The sequence below is a fragment of the Suncus etruscus genome, chromosome 11, assembly GCF_024139225.1.
Source record: "Suncus etruscus isolate mSunEtr1 chromosome 11, mSunEtr1.pri.cur, whole genome shotgun sequence".
In the NCBI taxonomy this organism is placed as follows: Eukaryota; Metazoa; Chordata; class Mammalia; order Eulipotyphla; family Soricidae; genus Suncus; species Suncus etruscus.
Window position 1 is genome coordinate 83,534,277 of NC_064858.1, and position 21,543 is coordinate 83,555,819.

The 21,543-nt window shown below is 35.8% G+C and overlaps 2 protein-coding genes across 2 annotated transcripts in view; one reads left to right on the forward strand and one right to left on the reverse strand.

The window, feature by feature from the left end:
* The window catches only part of DNAJC14 (DnaJ heat shock protein family (Hsp40) member C14), a 1,080,043-nt gene that overhangs the window by 220,562 nt on the left and 837,938 nt on the right, over nt 1-21,543 (reverse strand). The window lies entirely within an intron of this gene.
* LOC126023003 (olfactory receptor 6C2-like) lies at nt 18,762-19,697 on the forward strand. The gene has a single exon (XM_049784045.1). The coding sequence runs from the start codon at nt 18,762-18,764 to the stop codon at nt 19,695-19,697; it is 936 nt and encodes a 311-aa protein (XP_049640002.1).

The following is a 21,543-nucleotide window of genomic DNA, read 5'->3' on the forward strand; positions in this document are numbered from 1 at the left end:
TCAAGGGATATGTGCAACAGCAGAAATAAGACTATTAAACATATATGCACCCAATGAAAGACCAGCAAATTATCTAATACAGTTACTGGCAAATCTGAAAGAAATCAGTAATAACACAATCATTGTGGGAGACCTTAACACTGTTGTGTATGTAAATATTTTGGGGGATTACTATGTTGCTCACCCTAATCTGTGCCCTACCCTAGGGTGTGACCTGGCATTCTGCCCCCACCCTAGAGTAGGACCTGATTCTGCTTCCACCATTGGTTGGTATCTGATCCCACCATTGGGTGGGACCTGACAACAAAGATGAGGAGATTAGAAACTTCCTAGTAAAATCTTTGGCCTATCATAATGCAAATTCAGCCTGTAGATTAGTATTGAATACATTAAATGAAAAGTCAGATCTGAATGATTACCTTTATGCCTGCCGGAATGTCTATGTGGAACCCCAACACCCACCCCACTCAGACTCAGTACAAACCTTCCCAGTTACCAAGGGAACAATGCCTTACTCCCCTCGGGGACAGAACACTTTCCGGAAACCAGGTCTTTGCCCAAAATGCAAAAGGGGTCGCCACTGGGCGAAAGATTGCAGATCCAGAAACCTCATTAATAATAACCTAAGTAGAGGTTTCAACACAGTCCCCAGGAGGCAAATCGCCTGCTACCATTGTGGAAAACAGGGACATATCAAAAGAAATTGTCGTCTCCTTATAAATTCAGCTCCCCAAGAACACACATACAAGATGCAGGGAAACGCCCACAGGGCCTCCCCCCAGGCCCTTCCAAATCAGGGGCAAAGTTCACAGACAATAATCCTTCCAAGCCCAGCCCAAGAAAATTCATCACGATAAGGGAATTAATCCACTCTACTTCAGGGAGCGCCGGATTAGACATATTATGCCCAGAGGACATTACATTTACCCAGGAGCATGCCCTTACATGTTAGAAACTGGCATTGTAGGCCCGCCACCCCCAGATACCATGGGTTTGATTCTTGGCAGAAGTTCCCTCAACATAAAGGGTATATCAGGAATCACTGGTGTCATTGACTCAGATTCTATGGGAGAAATCATTGTAGTTATTACTGTACCAGTTACATGGACCTTTAAAAAAGGAGAAGCGATTGCCCAGATAGTAATAGTGCCTTATGTCAAATTTGGGACTTCAGATAAGACTAGAATTGGAGGTTTTGGAAGCACAGATCCAGATGCTGCTCAAAACCCAATCGTGGCTCTGGTTACTAAATGTAAAGATGAACACCCAATGATCAAACTTCACTTGGAAGGCAAACCCTTTGATGGAATGATAGATACGGGTGCTCAGGTTACCGTAATTTCTGATAAAGAATGGCCAGAAAATTGGCCTCTTCAGGAAATCCCGTATTCCCTAGAAGGAATAGGAGGCCTGAGTTCCTGTCTGTTGAGTACGAGGACTATACTATTTTACGGCCCAGAAAATCAAAAAGCAATAATCAGACCTCACGTGGGCCCATTTTCACCATCCCTGTGGGGCCGTGATCTACACAAACAGTGGAAAGCAGAATTCCACATCCCATTAGCTCCAGAAGAGTCCGAACCTTCTTTTGATTTAAAAACCAAAAAATTTTAGTGGGGGCCACTGCCGTAAAAACACCAGCACCAATAAAAATAAAATGGAAATCTGATAACCAATTTGGACAGGTCAGTGGCCCCTTAAAACTGATAAATTAAAGGTGCTGACAGAATTAGTGGAGGAACAGCTAAGTTTAGGACATATTGAACCATCTTTTTCTCAATGGAATTCACCTATATTCACTATAAAAAAGAAATCGGTAAATGGAGACTTTTGATGGATCTTAGAGCTATAAATTTATCCATGATACCTATGGGCAAATTGCAGACTGGTTTACCATCACCTGTAGTTATTCCAAAGGAATGGCTACTAATTATAATTGATCTGAAAGACTGCTTCTACCATATTCCTATCCACCCAGATGATAAAAAACGTTTTGCATTCTCAGTTCCTTCTCTCAATAATACCCATCCCTGCAGACGTTTCCAATGGACTGTTCTCCCCCAAGGCATGCTGAATTCCCCAACCATGTGTCAGTTTTTTGTAGATAAGGTTTTGAGCCCTGCTCGTGAAAAATTTCCTCAAGCCGTGATATTTCATTATACAGATGATATCTTGCTCACAATGAACAACGAAACAGATTTACAGGAATTATACTCTTATGTTACTGACTGTTTACAAACATCAGGACTGAAAATAGCTTTAGAAAAAATACAGATAATGCCACCGTATCAATATTTGGGTTTTATTTTGGACCGGACGTCTATACGTCCACAAAAATTTTCTATCAAAAAAGAAAACCTCAGAACGCTTAATGATTTTCAGAGACTTTTAGGTGACGTAAATTGGCTCCGCCCTGCACTAGGAATCCCAAATGCAGAGTTATCTAATCTGTTTAAAACGTTGGAGGGTGACCCTGCTTTAGATAGCCCGAGAAATTTAACAACAGCTGCCAAAAATGAATTGGACATCTTCTTGAGCAGATTACAAAAATCGTTTCTCTCAAGATTCATCCCAGGAGAAAAGGTATTACTGTTAATCTTCCCTACTATAGAAACCCCCACAGGGGCCTTGATGCAACAGTCAGGACCTTTGGAATGGGTGTATTTACATAACAAACAACCTCGCTCAGTTGTCCCCTACTTACAACTGATTTCAGAGATTTTTATCAAGGCAAGACTCAGATCTATATCTTTACTAGGTTTTGATCCAGATATAATAGTTTTGCCAGTACCAAAAAAGGAAATTGAGTCAATATTGCCAATTAATGAATCTCTACAAAGGGCCCTCTCAGATTTCACAGGAGAAATATCCTCCCATTATCCAGCAGGAAAAATTTGGGACTTTTTAAAGAAAACTCAGTTTGTTATTTCTTCAATTGTTCGGGATTCCCCTATCCCCAATGCCAAGGTTTTTTACATTGATGGATCCCAAAATGGAAAAGGAGGAATAACTGGAGACAATATTAATATGACCATAGATACCAAATATAAATCTGCACAGAAAGTTGAATTAGCAACGTTAATTTACCTATTAGAAAATGTATCTGAAGCCATGAATATAGTTTCTGATTCTTTGTATGTGGTAAATTTATGTCATGTGATAGCCACTGCATCCCTTAATGCTAATAACCCGATCATACAGGACTTACTTAAACAATTACAGCAGCTTCTTCAAAAACGAACTGAGCCCATCTTCATCACACATATTAGAGCCCACTCAGGTCTTCCAGGACCTATGGCTCAAGGAAATAAAACTGCTGACTTGCTAGCAATGCCTATATTTAAATCACCTATAGAGGAACATTCAGCCCTACACACAAATGCTCGCCGTTTACATGTGAATTACCAAATTCCATGGAGGCAAGCTAGAGAAATTGTAGAAAACTGCAACGTATGTGCACCGTTAACAAAAAAGACTCACATAGCAGGAGCAAACCCAAGAGGCTTACAGTCTAACGAACTTTGGCAAATGGATATAACTCAAACAAATTTATTTCCAAAGAAACTATATCTTCATGTTGTGGTGGACACTTATTCTCGGTTTATGTGGGCAATTCCCATGTCTTCTCAAAAATCTAAGGCTGCTTGTAGTTTTCTTTTACAATGTTTCTCTGTGATGGGTATTCCATATTCTATAAAAACTGATAATGGGCCAGCCTATGTTAGCAAAACTTTTGAATTTTTTTGTAAGGAATGGCAGATAAGACATCTCAGAGGAATTCCTTACAATTGTAGGGGACAGGCCATTGTAGAAAGGACTCACAGAACCTTAAAAACTCAATTGCAAAAAAATAGAAAAAGAGGTTTACCACCAACGGATTTGCTATCTTTGACTCTTATCACACTAAATTACTTTAACTTACCCCAAGGGGAAAGCTACACTGCAGCGGAAAGACATTTTAAAGAAGATATTCAGAGACAAGAAACAACCCATAAACCTATTTGGATCAAGGAGGATGAAAAATGGATAGCTGGCTATCTTCTCCTAAGAGGAAGGGGTTATGCCTATGTTTCTATAAATGATGACCCTCCCAAGAAATTTTGGGTTCCATTATGTCTTGTTAGAAATCGGGCTAGCACAAATGATCAGGTTCAGACTACAAACTCCCCTTCAGAGAAAAAACAGAATACTTCAGACACTAACAGCAGTAATATTACTAAGGTCTCTGGGGCAGGGAACGATTTAGCTGTCACACACCATACAATGAGTGAGACTGATGGTAGTGATAAACCCTTACACTCCGAGATGCAAAAGGAAATACAGGAACCTGTCTTAACTGGGCTCCAAAATATAGGAAACTCTTGCTACATGAACTCAATATTGCAATGCTTGTATAATATTTCAGACTTAACTCAGTATTTTTATAAAGATCATTATAAAAAGGATATTAACAAGAAAAATCCGATGGGGCATGAAGGTAAATTAGCCGAAGAATTTGGTCGGCTCATCAAAACCATGGGAAATGGATTTCATAGATATATTAACCCTGAAAGCTTCAAAGTAACAATTGGTTTACTTAATGACCAGTTTGCTGGACACAATCAGCAGGATCCTCACGAACTACTGATGTTCCTAATAGAGGGATTACATCAGGACTTGCTTACTGTAAATCTAATGACAGACAAAACTACACATCTCATGGGAAATGAAAATTATGAGCAATTTAGTCCAGAATACCAAAAGGCTCATAAATCTATTATTTATGATCTCTTTCAAGGACAATTCAAATCTATACTCCAGTGTCTCACTTGCCACCAAAAGTCTGAGGTTTATGAGACATTTGTTCATTTGTCTTTGGCTGTTACATCTACAGATAAATGTACATTACAGGAATGCCTCTCTGAATTTTTTAAAGAAGAAGAATTAAGAAATGACAACAAAGTTCTGTGCAACAGTTGCAAAAATAGAAGGGATTTTTCAAAGAAAACGTATTTATGGAAACTGCCACCAGTACTTATAATACACTTGAAACGTTTTGCTTTTGATGGCGAACAAATAAAAAAATTGCATACGTATGTAGATTTTTCTTTAGAAGACCTCAATTTAGAGGAATTCACTTCAGAGAATAAAAGCAAGATTAAGAAATACAACTTATCATCGGTGTCAAACCATTATGGTAAAGTTCACTATGGACACTGTACTTCATACTGTAAAATTGCTGCAAAACAACACTGGATCAATTTTGATGACAAGAAGATCAAAAAAGTCCCTAATACATTGTTGAAATCCACAGCAGTATACATCCTGTTTTATACTTCTTAAAGATCTACAATGAACACCAGATAATCATTTCACTTCCTTATCAGTTGCTATTAATGCTCTAGGATTCTTTCCACAGGCATGATCAATGAATATAGATTGAAAATCATGAATCCCCAATGTGTTTCCTTGTAGGATGGATTCATGTCTTAATTTCATTATTGCTCTAGGTCTCAGTTAATCATGAAATTTTACAAATTAATTTAGTCAAGGTTCACCTGAAAGAGAAATTTCTCATCATATTAATGTTGTTTTTCTTTCTAGGTATACTCATTTAACGACTTTCACTCTTTTTATTATAACATCATTGCTTTATTTCCCTCAATTTAGGTTTTAAGACGCTGACATAATGATAATTTTAGGTGGACTTTCTTCACAGTGCTTCTTGCCTATGATTGATTATCATAAAGTTACTGTTATACAATAACTTTGTATATATACTGATATACACGTATAGTAGAGTTGTCCATGTTTGTATTACGCATGAAATTCTCTTTCAGATCTGCTAGGCAAAAAAAAAAATTTTTTTAGTGAATTTGAAATGATTTATCTAAACAATTGCCGGCTATTACATTTTAAGGAGCTTTTAGTTGATTCAGCTGAATTCTCTTTTCTTTTGCTCTATTTTGGATCCTTTCCAACAAATATTTTTTAGTATGAGTGAGTGTTATGGCCATATTTTTTGTGAAGTCTGTGTATGTATGTCTTGTTTAGTGTCTGTCTGTTCTGCATATTTTGTATATAGTTTCCTTTTTCCTAACTTTATCTTCCCCAAATTAGTCTTCCTTATCCTTCCTTCTCTCTTCCTAGTCCTTAACATTTTAATTTTCAGGATTTCACATGTGCAACCCATCTCCTTCACCCACAACTACAAGCTTCCTGATCTCGGCGGGAAGAAGAAATCCATGACTGTTGGAGTTTTACACCATATATGCTGCAAACTTGTTGGAAATGAAGCCACCTGGGATTTGTGTCACAATGTAACACCAGAGAAAAGATCCATGGACAAGACCCACAGTCTCTGGATCCCAGTTAAACTGTGCTATCTGAATTTCTGGTTTTCCATCCACATACAAAATGCTATTGTTGACCGTTTCTACAATGGCTACCCCAAGATTGCACCGATCCCAAAGGAAATACAAAAGCCCAACCAACTTATGATGTAATGATGTAACGCTTGGGGATGCCCCAACACATGGATGACTGTACTGGCCTTCCTTCTTCATTCAGCTTTATGTTATCTCCTGTACAAGGCTTCAACCCGCTTTTCCAGACCCATCTAGTGTCTTCTGCCGGTCTTTTTGGAGTTCCAGGCCCCTCATATTTACAGATTGGTATTGAACTCTGTAGAAATTACATCTGTTGTTTTTCCTATAACTGTAATCCTTTGAAGTTACGTTTGGTACTACACTTCTTTTGACTATCGTAATTAATGTTTTTCTATTTTAGTTTTTAATATTAGGAATCGATGTTGTATTACATTAAGGTTTTGCTTTCTTGACTTTAGGTTTGTGAGTTATATATTATTGTCTATAATTTCCCAAATGATATTTTTGTCTGTTCTCAGGGTTTTTTGCGTGGGCGCATCATAGGCAAAATACTAGGTTTATAGAAGGTTCCATCCATTTTGGATGGGCCCTCAAGTTGTTTATTTACACAGGGAGGGTCTCTGCCTTAAACATTTTGATTTGGTTTGTGACTTAAGCTCCCATCTATAAATAGTCGACATCAATTTCAGACATCTTATGGACTTCAGACCGGATTAAGAACTTGGACTAAATTCAGATACCTATTGATCATCATTGCAGTGGCTCCCCACTGTGCAGAGGGTGTATGTGCCACTTCTTCCGAAATAAAGGCCTAGTTCAATGCCCTCAAAGATGGGCTTTCTGGTCTACCTGAACTTGAATGAAAATGGAGCTGGAGAGATAGCATGGAGGTGAGGCATTGGCCTTTCATGCAGAAGGTCATTGGTTCAAATGCCGGTATCTGCCAGGAGCGATTTCTGAATGTGGAGTCAGGAGTAACTCCTGAGCACTGCCAGGTGTGACCCAAAAACGACCACCACCACCACCACCAACAACAACAAATAAAGAAAAGGTGCTTCTTCTTGCCTGCTACACAACCTTTCTGGTGTCTCTTTGAAAGATCTATGTACGTCTTAGATTTATCTTCTCAGGAGCTTGTAGTTGATTCCTTGATACATGTTTCTGGTTTTAGACACCCTGTGCTTAGGTTAGAAGTTTTTCTTTACATTTTCCTGTGATGCGCTTATGCAAACAGCCGCTCTTTTATTATTGACTAATTTTTCTTTTAATAATTGTAGACAATATTGTTTGTTTACTAAAAACAAAAGGGGGAATTGTTGTGTATGTAAATATTTTGGGGGATTACTATGTTGCTCACCCTAATCTGTGCCCTACCCTAGGGTGTGACCTGGCATTCTGCCCCCACCCTAGGGTAGGACCTGATTCTGCTTCCACCATTGGTTGGTATCTGATCCCACCATTGGGTGGGACCTGACTCTGGAGTATAAGAGCAAGGGTCTGTGGAAGGCGAGTAGCTTTTTGCTGGCTGGAACTGAATCTGAGTCTTTGGACTTCAGTTTTGTCCATCCGAATAAAGCAAATATTTCCACGAGCCTGATTGTCTGCGAGCTGTTTACCCACCGTTTCACCTCAGAACCGTGGGCTAGACAGGGTGGCAGACGCGTGCTCTGAGCTGGAAGAAAAGGGCCTCATTCTCCATCCCTCCATCAGTCAACCTCTTCAGGGGCTGACCTGCTACAAACACGGCCCTATCAACACTTGATAGGTCAACCAGACTGAAACCCAACAAAAACATACTAGCCCTGAAAAGAGTAATGGAAGAAAGAGGACTAGTATATATATATATATATATATATATATATATATATATATATATATATATATATATATATATATATATATATATATATATATAGGACACTCCATTCCAAAAAACCTGGATTCACATTCTTCTCCAATGTACATGGGTCATTCTACAGGATAGACTACATGCTGACACATAAAACATACCTCCATAAAATCAAGAGGATAGAAATCTTGCAGGCTACCTTTGCTGACCACAAGGCTCTGAAATTAGATGTGAACGACAAAGGCACACAGAAGAAAAACTTTAACAGTTGGAAATTAAATATCCTGCTACTGAACAACCAGTGGGTCTGAGATGAAATCAAAATGAAAATCAAAACTTTCCTGGAAACAAATGATAATGGAGATACAAACTGCCAGAATCTATGGGACACAGCAAAAGCTGTCCTGAGAGGAAAATTGATAGCTCTACAAGCACACATCAAGAAGGAAGAAGGGGCATACCTGAATAACTTAATGACGCAGCTCAAAAAATTAGAAAATGTCCAACAAAAGGAACCAAAAATAGGGAGACAAAAGGAAATATCAAAGCTGAAAGCAGAAATCAATGAAGTGGAAATCCAAAAAAATAATTCAAAAGATTAATGAAAGCAAAAGTTGGTTCTTTGAAAAAATAAACAAGATTCATAGACCATTGGCAAAATTCACAAAGAAAGAGAGAGAGAAACCTGATAGCCCATATTAGAAATGAAAAGGAGAAGATCACGACAGATTTTGCAGATATCCAAAGGGTAATCAGAAACTAGTTTGAGAAACTTTATGCTACTTAACATGAGAACCTAGAAGAAATGGAAAAATTCTTGTACACTTATAACCTTCCACATTTAAGTAAGAAGGATGTAGCATATCAAAACACCCACATCAGTATGGAGGAAATTGAAACTGTAATCAAACATCTGCCCAAAAAAAAAGCCCAGGTCCAGATGAATTTCCTAATGAATTTTTTCAAATCTTTCAAGAGGAGCTACTACCAATCCTAGCCAGGCTCTTGCATGATATTGAAAAAATGGGAAGACTCCCAAACAGCTTTTATGAAGCCAACATGACCTTGATACCAAAACCAGATAGAGGTGCTGCCAAAAAAGAAAATTACAGACTAATATACCTGATGAATGCTGATGCAAAGATCTTCAACAAGGATCCAATGCATCATCAAGAAGATCATACATTACAACAAAGTAGGTTTCATACCACGAATGTAAGGATGGTTTAACATCCATAAATCTGTCAACATCATACACAACATCAACAAGAAGAAAAATAAAAATCACATGATCATGTCAATAGGCACAGAGAAAGCATTTGATAAGGTCCAACACCCATTGTTGATCAAAACTCTCAGCAAGATGGGAATGGAAGGAACCTTTCTCAATCTAGTTGAAGCCATCTACCACAAGCCAATGGCAAATATTATCCTCAATGGAGAAAAACTAAAAGCCTTTCTTCTAAATTCTGGTACAAGACAAGGCTGTCCGCTCTCACCACTCCTCATCAACATAGTACTGGAAGTTCTTGCTATAGCGATCAGGCAAGAAAAAGATATCAAGGGAATCCAGATAGGAAAGGAAGAAGTCAAGCTCTCGCTGTTTGCAGATGACATGATACTTAAAAAAACCCTAAAGACTCTACCAAAAAGCTTCTAAAAACAATAGACTCATATAGCAAGGTGGCAGGCTACAAAATTAACACACAGAAATCAATTGCCTATCAATAATGATAGGGAAGAGAAGGAAGTCAAGAAGGCAATTCCATTCACATTAGTACCATACAAACTCAAATATCTTGGAGTCAACTTGACCAAAGACATGAAGGACCTATACAAAGAAAACCATAAAGCCCTGCTCCAAGAAATAAGAGAGGACACACGGAAATGGAAAAACATACTCTGCTCATGGATTGGCAGGATTAATATCATTAAAATGACAATACTCGCCAAAGCATTATACAGATTTAATGCGATCCCCTTAAAAATACCCATAACATTCTTCAAAGAAGTGAATCAAAAACTTACAAAGTTCATCTGGAACAATAAACACCCTCGAATAGCTAAAGCTCTCCTAGAGTAAAATAAAATGGGAGGCATTACTTTCCCCAACTTTAAACTGTACTACAAAGCAATAGTTATCAAAACAGCATGGTACTGGAATAAAGAGAGACCCTCAGATAAGTGGAATAGGCTTGAGTTCTCAGACAATGTCCCCCAGACATACAATTATCTAATTTTTGACAAAGGAGCAAGAAATCCTAAGATGAGCAGGGAAAACCTCTTCAACAAGTGATGCTGGCAGAACTGGTTAGCCACTTTCAAAAAAGCAAACATAGACCCCCAGTTAATATCATGTACCAAAGTAAAATCCAAATAGATTAAGACCTTGATATCAGATCTGATACCATAAGGTATATAGAACAACACATCGGTAAAACACTCCATGACATTGAGACTAAAGGCATCTTCAAGGAGGAAACTGCACTTTCCAAACAAGTGGAAGCAGAGATCAACAGATGGGAATACATTAAGCTGAGAAGCTTCTGCACCTCAAAAGAAATAGTGCCCAGGATACAAGAGCCGCCCACCATATGGGAGAAACTATTCACCCAACACCCACCAGATAAGGGGCTAATATCCAAAATATACAGGGCACTGACAGAAATTTACAAGAAAAATACATCTAATCCCATCAAAAAATGGGAAGAAGAAATGAACAGATGCTTCGATCAAAAAAAAAAAATACAAATGGCCAAAAGGCACATGAAAAAATGCTCCTCGTCACTAATCAGCAGGGAGATGCAAATCAAAACAACAATAGGATACCACCTCACACCACAGAGATTGGCGCACATCACAAAGAATAAAAAGAATCAGAGCTGGCAGGGATGTGGAGAGAAAGGAACTCTTATCCACTGCTGGTGGGAATGCCGTCTAGTCCAACCTCTATGGAAAGCAATATGGAGATTTCTCCAAAATCTGGAAATTGAGTTTCCATTCGACCCAGCTATTCCACTCCTAGGGATATACCCTAAGAACACAAGAATACAATAAAAAAAACCCTTCCTCACATCTATATTTATTGCAGCACTATTCACAATAGCCAGGCTCTGGAAACAACCAAGATGCCCTTCAACAGACGAACGGCTAAAGAAATGTGGTACATATACACAATGAAATATTATGCAGCCATCAGGAGAGATGAAGTCATGAAATTTTCCTATACATGGATGTACATGGAATCTATCATGCTGAGTAAAATAAGTCAGAGGGAGAGAGAGAGAAGCAGAATAGTCTCACTCATCTATGGGTTTAAAAAAAAATAAAAGTCATTTTTGCAACAATCCTCAGAGACAATGAGAGGAGGGCTGGAACTTCCAGCTCACTTCATGAAGCTCACCACAAAGAGTGATGTGTGCAATTACAAAAATTAACTACACAGAGAACTACCATAATCATGTGAATGAATGAGGGAACTGGAAAGCCTGTCTGGAGTACAGGTGACGGTGGTGTAGGATGAAAGGAGATTTGGGACATTGGTGGTGGGAATGTTGCACTGGTGAAGGGGGGTGTTCTTTACATGACTGAAACCTAATCACAGTCATATATGTAATCAAGATGTTTAAATAAAAAAATGGAAAAAGAAGAACAGTGATATAAATAGTCATAAAATGGAGCTTCACTTCTAGAATTTGATCATTTTGATTACTAAGAATTTGCAGCAAATTGAAGCTTTTGATTCTTAATTAAAGAGCCAATGACAGGTAAGCTCGCCAGAAGGAGGATTTGGAGAAAAGCTTCAGCCTCATGTCTCTTCCCAGGACCCCACCATCAACCAGAAGTGCTGCTTTGGCCCAGAAGGAGAGCCAGAGGGATGTGACTTCTCTGCTTTACTCTGTGGTCGCACACTTCTACTTAGTGAATCTCAGAACAACAAGTAGAAAACACCACACTGCAAGTGTGTCAATGGGGGAAATAACACAGACCTCCACCATGTTGATAGAATAAAGATGGTAGCTCTGATAACCTAACAAGTACCAACAATTTATATAGCCTCTCAGATAAGGTTTTTAGAAAAATCATGTAGGATCTAAAAAAAAAAAACTCAATGAAAATATAAAATGAAGTGAATGAACCACAACAAAGACTCAAGGCATTATAAAAGTAGAAATGAGAAAATGCTAAACTGAAGTTTGTTAACAGTCCTGGAAAAATCGGTAGGCAAAATAAAAAAACTCACTGGAAGGCCTCACCAGCAGAGAAACAGTGGCAAGAGCAGAAAAAGTGAGCTGGAAGATAAGCTGCATAACAAACCAATACAACAGAAGAGATAGGGAAAGAAATTTAAAGTAAGTGACCATACTATGGGAAAAAAATCTTCAAATAATATGAATGGATGAAAATAGGAGTCTGGACTTAAGTCAACAGAAACAGCATAAGCATCATTTGAGTTCAAAAGACTCAAAGAAAATCCCCATGAAAATCAACATTCTAGGGCAGAAAATGTAATACCAATACTCGTCAAGCTCTTATAAAAAAAAAAGAAAATTAAAAAAAAACATAAACATATCCAAATAGTTGCCAAGAAGCTAACATAACCCTGATACCTAAAACAGACAAAGACAAAAAATACACCAAAAATAGAATTATAGGTCCATATTCTAGATAAACATCGATGTAAAGATCTTCAACAAAATACTAGCAACAACACATCAAAAATTGTATATGCCATGATCAAGCTGAATTCATTCCAGGAATGCAAGTATGGTTAACATATATAATTCAATCATTACAATACACCATATCAATAAAAGTAAATACAAAAATCTTATGATCATATCAATAGTGCCATGGCATGCATAAACTCAAGAAGAACTCAGGAGGCACACCAGATGTTTACCTAGATTTCCCTCATGTGGAGAGCTGAAATAACCATCACAAGGTTCCTCAAAAGGCCTTCTGTTGATGCCTTTTCCCCTGCACAGATAGTTGAGAAATCCCCAAAGAGATAAATTAATAGTTGGTATTACAGTTTCTGTCATTATTTGGCTATCTCTCCTTTGTAAAATCTCAGGCAAAATTATGGCCTCAATTAAATAATTTGTTTCAGATATTCCAGCACCAAAGATTAATAAGACAACCCCTTTTCTGAATAATAATTAGCACCTAAAAGCTAATATTTTTTCTCTTTTTCAAATATGTCCTTGGAGCTTCAGTTTCTGGTAATCAAGGAGTAGCGAGAATAAAGATCCTAGCTGTTGACTCTTTTCAGAAAAAGGGAGCCACACCTTAGGGGATTTGGCTCCTTACTTTCCTTGACCTCTAAAACAATAGAGCCCAGCTCAGCGAAGATCAAGTTCTTAGATATTTTCTACTTCCTAATAATCCCTGATTTTTGCTTTGTGATTGTAAACATTCTCCTTTATACCTATGACTGGCTTTTTCCACTATAAAATTCACTGCTTAAAAAATAAATTTGTCGTACTCCTGCCAGAATATGTGTTGACCCCACATACCCTGTATATAGTTTCATTATTTCATATTTCATATTAGGCTGCTCATGTTACCCGTTTTCCTCTTATAAATGATTTATTACCCACTAGAGATGCTGAGATGCAGGACACCTGAATCACAATAGACACTGAGAATGCATTTGAAAAGGTCCGGCAACCATTAATGTTTGGAACTCTCAACAAGATGAGAATTAAAGTAACTTTCTTCAATATTGTCAAAGGCATTTATCATAAACCAACTGCAAATATTGTACTCAATGGGGAACAACTAAAATCTTTCTACTAAGATCCGGCAAAAAGCAAGATTTCCACCTCTCACCACTTTATTTAATGGACTACTGAAGTACTAGCCAGAGCAATTAGGCAAGTAAAAGACAATGAGGATAGCCACATAAAAAGAAAGAAATTAAGCTCTCATAGCTTGTAGATGACATGATACTGTATCTAGAATATCCTAATGATTCCACAAAAAAGCTTCTAGAAACAATATACTTGTATGGTGAAGTGGCAGACTACTAAGTTATTACACACAATTTTTATTTTTCTATACACAAGTAATGAAAGATAAGAAATAGATTTACAAAAAGATCTCATTCAAAACTGTGCCACAAAAATGATTAACTTGGAGTCAACTAAACATGTGAATGAGTTATGTAAAGAAAATTACAGAAAACTGCTTCAAGAAATGAAAAAGGACACAATAAATGGAGACATATCCTGCTCATGGATTGGAGAATTACTATAATTAAAATATCAATATTTCCTAAAGCATTATATAGATTTAATGCAATGTCTATAAAAATTCTCATCACAATATTCAAAGAAGTAAACATGTTGCTCCTGAAATTCATATGGAGAAATACACGTCATAACTACCTGAAGCAATTCTTGGGAAAATAAAAACATGGGAGGAATAAATCATCCAACTTTAACTGTTCTATAAAGCAGTAGTCATTAAAACAGTATGGTATTAGAATAAAAACAGACCCTTAGATCAACGAACTAGATTGGAATATCTAGAAATGGACCCAGATATTTACAAATAAATTTTTAATAAATGAGAAAGAAACACAAGGTAGAACGAGTAACGCCTCTTCAACAAGTGTGTCTGGGGAGCTGGTCAGCTACATGCAAAAAATAATCTCAGACCTCTCCTTAACACCATGAACAAAGATCAAATCAAAATGTATTAAATGTTTGATGTCATACTTGAAACAACAAAATACATAGAGGTAAGAATAGGCATAATATTCTATGACACTGAAGTTCTAATAGCATCTTCACGGAGAAAACACCATTGTCCAAGCAAGTAAAAGCAAAAATAAACAAATAGAACCACATTAAACTCAAAAGTTTCTGTTCCTCAATGGAAATAGTTATTAGGATACAAAGGCAAAGCACAAAATGGGAGAAATTTTTCATTCAATACCACTCAGCTAAGGTATTAATATCTAAGATATAAAAGGCATTGATTGAACTTTACAAAAAATATATAACCTCATTAAAACTTGGAGACAAAAATGAACAGATATTTCCTCAAAGAAGAACTAAAGATGACCAAAAGGCACAGAAAAAATACCCCTCATCACTAATTATCAGGGAGATACAAATAAAAATAACTTTGAGATATCATATTACAACCCCGAGTCTAGCTCACATCTGAAAAAGCAAGAGCAACCAGTGTTGCCATGGATGCAGAGAGAAAGGCACTATCATTATGTGCTGGTTGAAATGCAGATGGATCCAGCCTTTTTGGAAAACAATATAGACATTCCTCAAAATGCTAGATATTGAACTTCCATATAACCCAGCAATACCACTCCTGGGAATATACAACAGGAATAGAAAAACACAATACAAAAATGTCCCTACATTCTTATATTCAGTGCATCACTATTTACAATGGCCACAATCTGAACACAGCCACCTGATGCCTGACAACAGATGAGTTAAAGAAACTGTGGTATATCTACACAATGGAATACTATGTAGCCTTTAGGAAAAACGGAGTTATGAAATTTGCATGATAATGAGTGACTATGGAAACTATTTTGCTGAGTAATATGTACCAGAAGGAATTGAATATACATAGAATAATCTCACATATTTGTGGGACATAAGAAGAACAACTATATTAGGGAATAATACTCAGAAACAATATACACAAATGTCAGGAGATCCAAAGCAGAATGGAAAGTTTACCAGAAATAGCAGTAAGTATAGCTAGAGTAGAAAAGGGTCTATTATGACAATGATTTTTGGAATTGATAACTCAGGACAAGAACTTAGAGCTGAGAGTTAAGAAACAGCCAAAGTGTCTCTTCATTAACAATACTGCAAACTACTGTGTCAAAAAGGAGAGAAAGAGGAGGAGGCTGAGTGGAAGAGAGAGAGAGAGAGTAAAAGAAGCAATTTGCCTGCCCTAGAGCAAGGCATGGGTGAGGGGATGGGCATGACAGATAAATGGAACACATTCTGAAAGGAGCACTGATTTAGGATGGTGTACATTGTATGAATGAAACCCAACAATGGATAATTTTGTAACCACAGTGTTTAAATAAACTGATTTAAAATATATTTTATTTTTTTCATTTAATATATTCTTAAAACTAACCTAATTTAATTCTCATACAATTATAATGGAACCTAGAATGCGAATGATATGTTGAAAAAGTTTGTCAAATTCTTTAGAAATTGAGATATCTAATTTAAGAATTATCCAACATACTTCACTTAAAGATCCAAGATAAATAAAATATTATTTCCATCCGAATTAAGGGGAAAATGTTCAAATTATCTTCATTGTATATTGAAAATGGAGTGGTATGAGCCATACTCAGCATTGCTCAGGGATCATTCCTGAGACAACATGAAAGATCATTTTCAGTTTTAAGGGTTGAACTAAGGTGGGCTAATTGCAAGACAACCTTGTACTTACTATTCCCCTCTTCTTGACCCTGTACTATCTTTTTAATAAAGCAATATATGGAATTGTTTAAATTTGTATAAGAAGCGAATTACTGTCTAGTGGTGGACAATTTATTACTGATTGTCTAAAGAACAAATGTGTAGTAAGAGAGGTACAAGTGATTCAAAATATGTACAAGATCAGCTTTGGAGGTGATGTATTTGCTCATGTTTATGTTTTCACAACAGCACATATGTCACCGTATATAAATTGTACACTTTGATTATGTGTACTTAACTGCTGATTTTTCTTCATTGCAGTGTTAAAGAAAATGAACTAAATAACTTGGTTCTTACCATCCTTTTTTCTCTAAAGACACAAGAGCCTCAGTAGCCTTTGTTAGTTGTTTGCTTTTGCCAAAAAAAAAAATTACTCCCAAAGATTCATTAGTGACTTTTGAATGTAAATCACTAAGGACCTTTTGTTTATTCAATAAGTTGATTAAGTCGAGGCTCTACTGTTCAAACCTCTGACCCTGTCCAGCTTTTTCAAAGAAGAAAATTTTTCATATCCCACTATCATGAAGATTACTTTCTCCTATCCAGTGTTAAAATATGCAAGAAAATACTTCTTAGATCTTTCATGAGAATGTCAATTAGTTGTAGAAAGTAATTTTAGAGAAACTTCTCTATGTTTAAAGAATCTGATAGTATAAATATGGTTGCATGAACAAAATGATAAGATTTCGCATAAAATAGTCACCAACTTAAATTTTTAATTTTAAGAATATTTTTAAACTACTTGAGGAAGTTATGATTGACTGAGAGAAAAGTAAGTATGATACATTTTTCAATTTGTATTATTTCCCTTGTAAAATATTAGCCACATTTTATAAAGAAAAATAAATAACCAATAAAACATTTATAATTAGAATTATCTATTTTATAAAAATGTAAAAGTTTATTAAATTTCACAGCATAAACAGATGTAGATACAGATAAAAATAGTAAATAATAACTACCTAGAAATTATATAAGAATTAATTTGAAATTGGGAAAATTAAGTATCCATGTGTGTGAATTTCTTTTCATCAGCCATATATGTAACATCACTCATTAGAAGCTCCATTAAGGGGCCGGGAAGGTGGCGCTAGAGGTAAGGTGTCTGCCTTACAAGTGCTAGCCAAGGAACGGACCGTGGTTCGATCCCCCGGCGTCCCATATGGTCCCCCCAAGCCAGGGGCGATTTCTGAGCACATAGCCAGGAGTAACCCCTGAGCGTCAAACGGGTATGGACCAAAACCAAAAAAAAAAAAAAAATCCTAGAAGCTCCATTAAAATATTTCTTAAAAAATAAATAGAACGATATTGGTTATATGCTACTTTCAATTTATTTATTAAATTTGGCTATGGTTAACTTTTAATATATAAAAACATTTTTAATGTTAGTAATGCCTCCAACTTTTTAAACTAAGGTTAACACATGATGCAGATGCCACATGAGAAATAAAAAGAATCAGTAGAGTACATCAATTATTTTCCATTGCTTTTAAATTTAACTATACATGTCTGTGTAAATCTATAAATATGTTTATATATAGTACAACTCCATAGTTTTTTTGAAGGTTTTATTTTCCAGGCAAATCATTAATCTACCTCTCCTGTGTATTGATTATTGCTATCTTGTGTTTTTACCCATATGAATTTGGCAAACTAGTATATAAAATTTTCAATGACTAAAATATTTTTAAATTATTAAAGCAAAATTGGACACAAGCTACCAGTTTCAAAGAGAATTTTTCAAATTCTAATGTAAAATGATCAGCAATGAGAAATTAGTTGAAATTTGAAAGGATGAACGTAACATCTAATCAAAATTATAGGTTGAATTTTGTGATTTTTTTTTAGTTTAACCTGAAATGGAAGAATTGGGAAGAGTCAAATGACATTTTTGCAACTTACAATGAAGTCAAATAGTCAGAGTAATTATATACATAGAATAAATTAAAATATAAAAATCTAGATTGTGATAAAGCTGATTGAATTATATTTATCAGATAATTGAATCTAATAATAATCTCTGAATAGTTTGGTGTGCAGGTTGAAAAGAAATCATCGGTGATGAAAAATTACACAATAACAACCTTCATACTTCTGGGACTAACAGATGACCCTAAACTGCAAGTTCCAATTTTTATCTTTCTATTTCTCACCTACATGATGAGTGTAACTGGGAACCTGACCATCATCACACTCACTTTTGTGGATCCTCACCTTAAAACACCCATGTACTATTTTTTACAAAATTTTTCCTTATTAGAAATCTCCTTCACGACAGCCTGTATTCCCAGATACTTGTATAGCATAGCAACAGGTGACAGGGTGATTACCTACAATTCTTGTATCACTGAAATGGTTCTTACTGACCTCTTTGCTGTTACAGAATTTTATCTGCTTGCTGCCATGTCCTATGACCGTTATGTGGCCATCTGCAAACCCCTGCATTATGTGAATATCATGAGTCGCAAAGTTTGTAGGAGATTAGTATTCTGCTGTTGGTTGTCTGGGTTGTTGGTCATAATTTCCCCACTTATTTTTGTATTAAATCTTAAATTCTGTGACTCAAATGTCATTGATCATTTTCTATGTGATGCTTCTCCCTTTCTAAAGATATCATGTTCAGACACATGGTTCATAGAAACAACTGTTTTGATTTGTGCAGTGGTGACCCTCTTAGTGACCCTTCTGTGTGTAGTTCTGTCCTATACTTATATTATCAAGACAATATTAAGATTTCCATCTGCCCAGCAAAGAAAAAAGGCCTTTTCCACCTGTTCTTCCCATATGATTGTGGTTTCCATCACCTATGGAAGTTGTATCTTCATTTATATGAATCCTGCAGCAAAGGACAATGTGACCATAAATAAGGTAGTTTCATTACTTATTTCTTCTATTTCACCTATGCTAAATCCATTTATATATACACTGAGAAATCAGCAAGTGAAGAAAGCCTTCAATGACTCAATAAAAAAAGTTGTAGCATTAATAAAGAAGTAAACAAAATAGCAGTCCTAAATAAAGAAAACTGGATATTAACTCATGCATTAAAGCTTATATTTTTATCTTTCAATAATATATATTATTCTATTTCCATTCTTCTATTTAGATTTATTTGTTTCACCTTAGCTCATTTTATCCTTTGGTTTTATGTAATTTCTTATTCTGTAATTTCTTATTCTGTACATTCTTATTCTATGAAGACATGTTTAATAAAATGTATGTCAAAAAAAATCTCACAATTTTTTCATAAATAAGTAATACCCTAAAAATTAAGATTAACTTTAAGATAGAACCTTTTTAGTCTATTGTATAAAACTTCTGCTTACTTATGTACCTATCCATAAAATTATTCAAATACATATAAATTTAAATATGTTAAAATATTTAACAGAATAAATGAAATTATGATGTAAAAATAAAAGGGTCAGCTATAAGAGAAAAACATATGGTCACCCAAGAGCTGTCAGTAGTCTCTGAACTCAGATCCAGGTGTAAGTCTGAGTACTGCTGGCAATACAAGGGAAAAACAATATAGCTGAAAGTGAAGGTTAATATGCAATGAGTTGCACTGTCCTAGTCTCTTCTATGACTCAGATTTCAGGTAAAACACAGAATAAAGAATGGAAAGAGGCAAGTTTCTAAATTATAGGTTACTGTCATTGGGTTTTTATTTCCTTCAAAATACATGTCAGAATCCAATTAATGAAAGCACATAACACTGTTAGAATAAATAAAAATCCAGCATTGTAAGTGTGAATTCTTTTTGGGAGGAGAATGGTTGTCTACTTTCATGATAAGAATGTTTTTACTTTTTCTTGGGCTATGAACTGTAGTGCAGGTAGTGGAAGCAACTGTTTATCTAAAAGCAACACTTACAATTCAGATAATATTAAAACTCTTCCATTACTACACAAAAAAATTTGTGTATATGAATGTACCTCTATGGAATTTAAGGAATACATAATACTGTGAAGATAAGATATGTCTAAATGCAGCATATGATGCAAGCAAAACCTTCCTCAATAAAGTTCATCTAAAATATATTTATTATTTTTTAAAAAGGATAAGTACTTTTAGCAACTCATTATAACAATTTTTAGATTCAGTGGTTAAAGCACTTGCTTTCGACACAGCCTAATCTGGTTTGGTTTCAGGACTGTATGTGGCCCCCTGAACACTGCCAAGAGAGTTTCCTAAGCACAAAACCAAGTGTAAGCTCCAAAAATCATTAGCTTATTCCAAAGCAAAATAATCTTCTAGCTTTGATGTGTTGGAATGTAGCAGATTAGTACATCAATATATAAATATTAACCCTATGTCAGCCATGCTATATAAACTATATTTTTAAGAATTAATAAAAACTAGATATGCAGAGCTATCAAGAACAAAGTGAGAGGCCACCACAATAGAAGAAAACGCACAAGTAAATAATTCTACAACCTATAAAATTAGGTCAAAATAGTTACTACATATATTTAATGAATAATAGTTAATTAAAGAAATTCAAATGACACATCTAAACTTTTACTATTTTAGATTCAACTTAATTAATATATTGTTCAGAAACTTTTTTTGGCCATACCCTTTGTCACTCAGGGGTCACTCCTGGCTATGTGCTCAGAAATCACTCATGGCTTGGAAGGACTATATGGGACTCCCGAGGATCGAACTTTGGTCCTTCCTAGGCTAGCGCTTGCAAGGCAGATGCCTTACCTCTAGCCGCCACTGTGCCAGCCCCCATTTTTCAGAAACTTTACAAATATAAAAAGTAAAATAAAAAGAAGTTAAGTTTTCTCAAGTTTTGTACTGCTAAATCAGTTCAAAATAAATAACCTAATTTTGT

Excerpts from the sequence above, each read along its gene's own strand:
- LOC126023003 (XM_049784045.1), top strand. The coding sequence starts at position 18,762 with ATGAAAAATTACACAATAACAACCTTCATACTTCTGGGACTAACAGAT.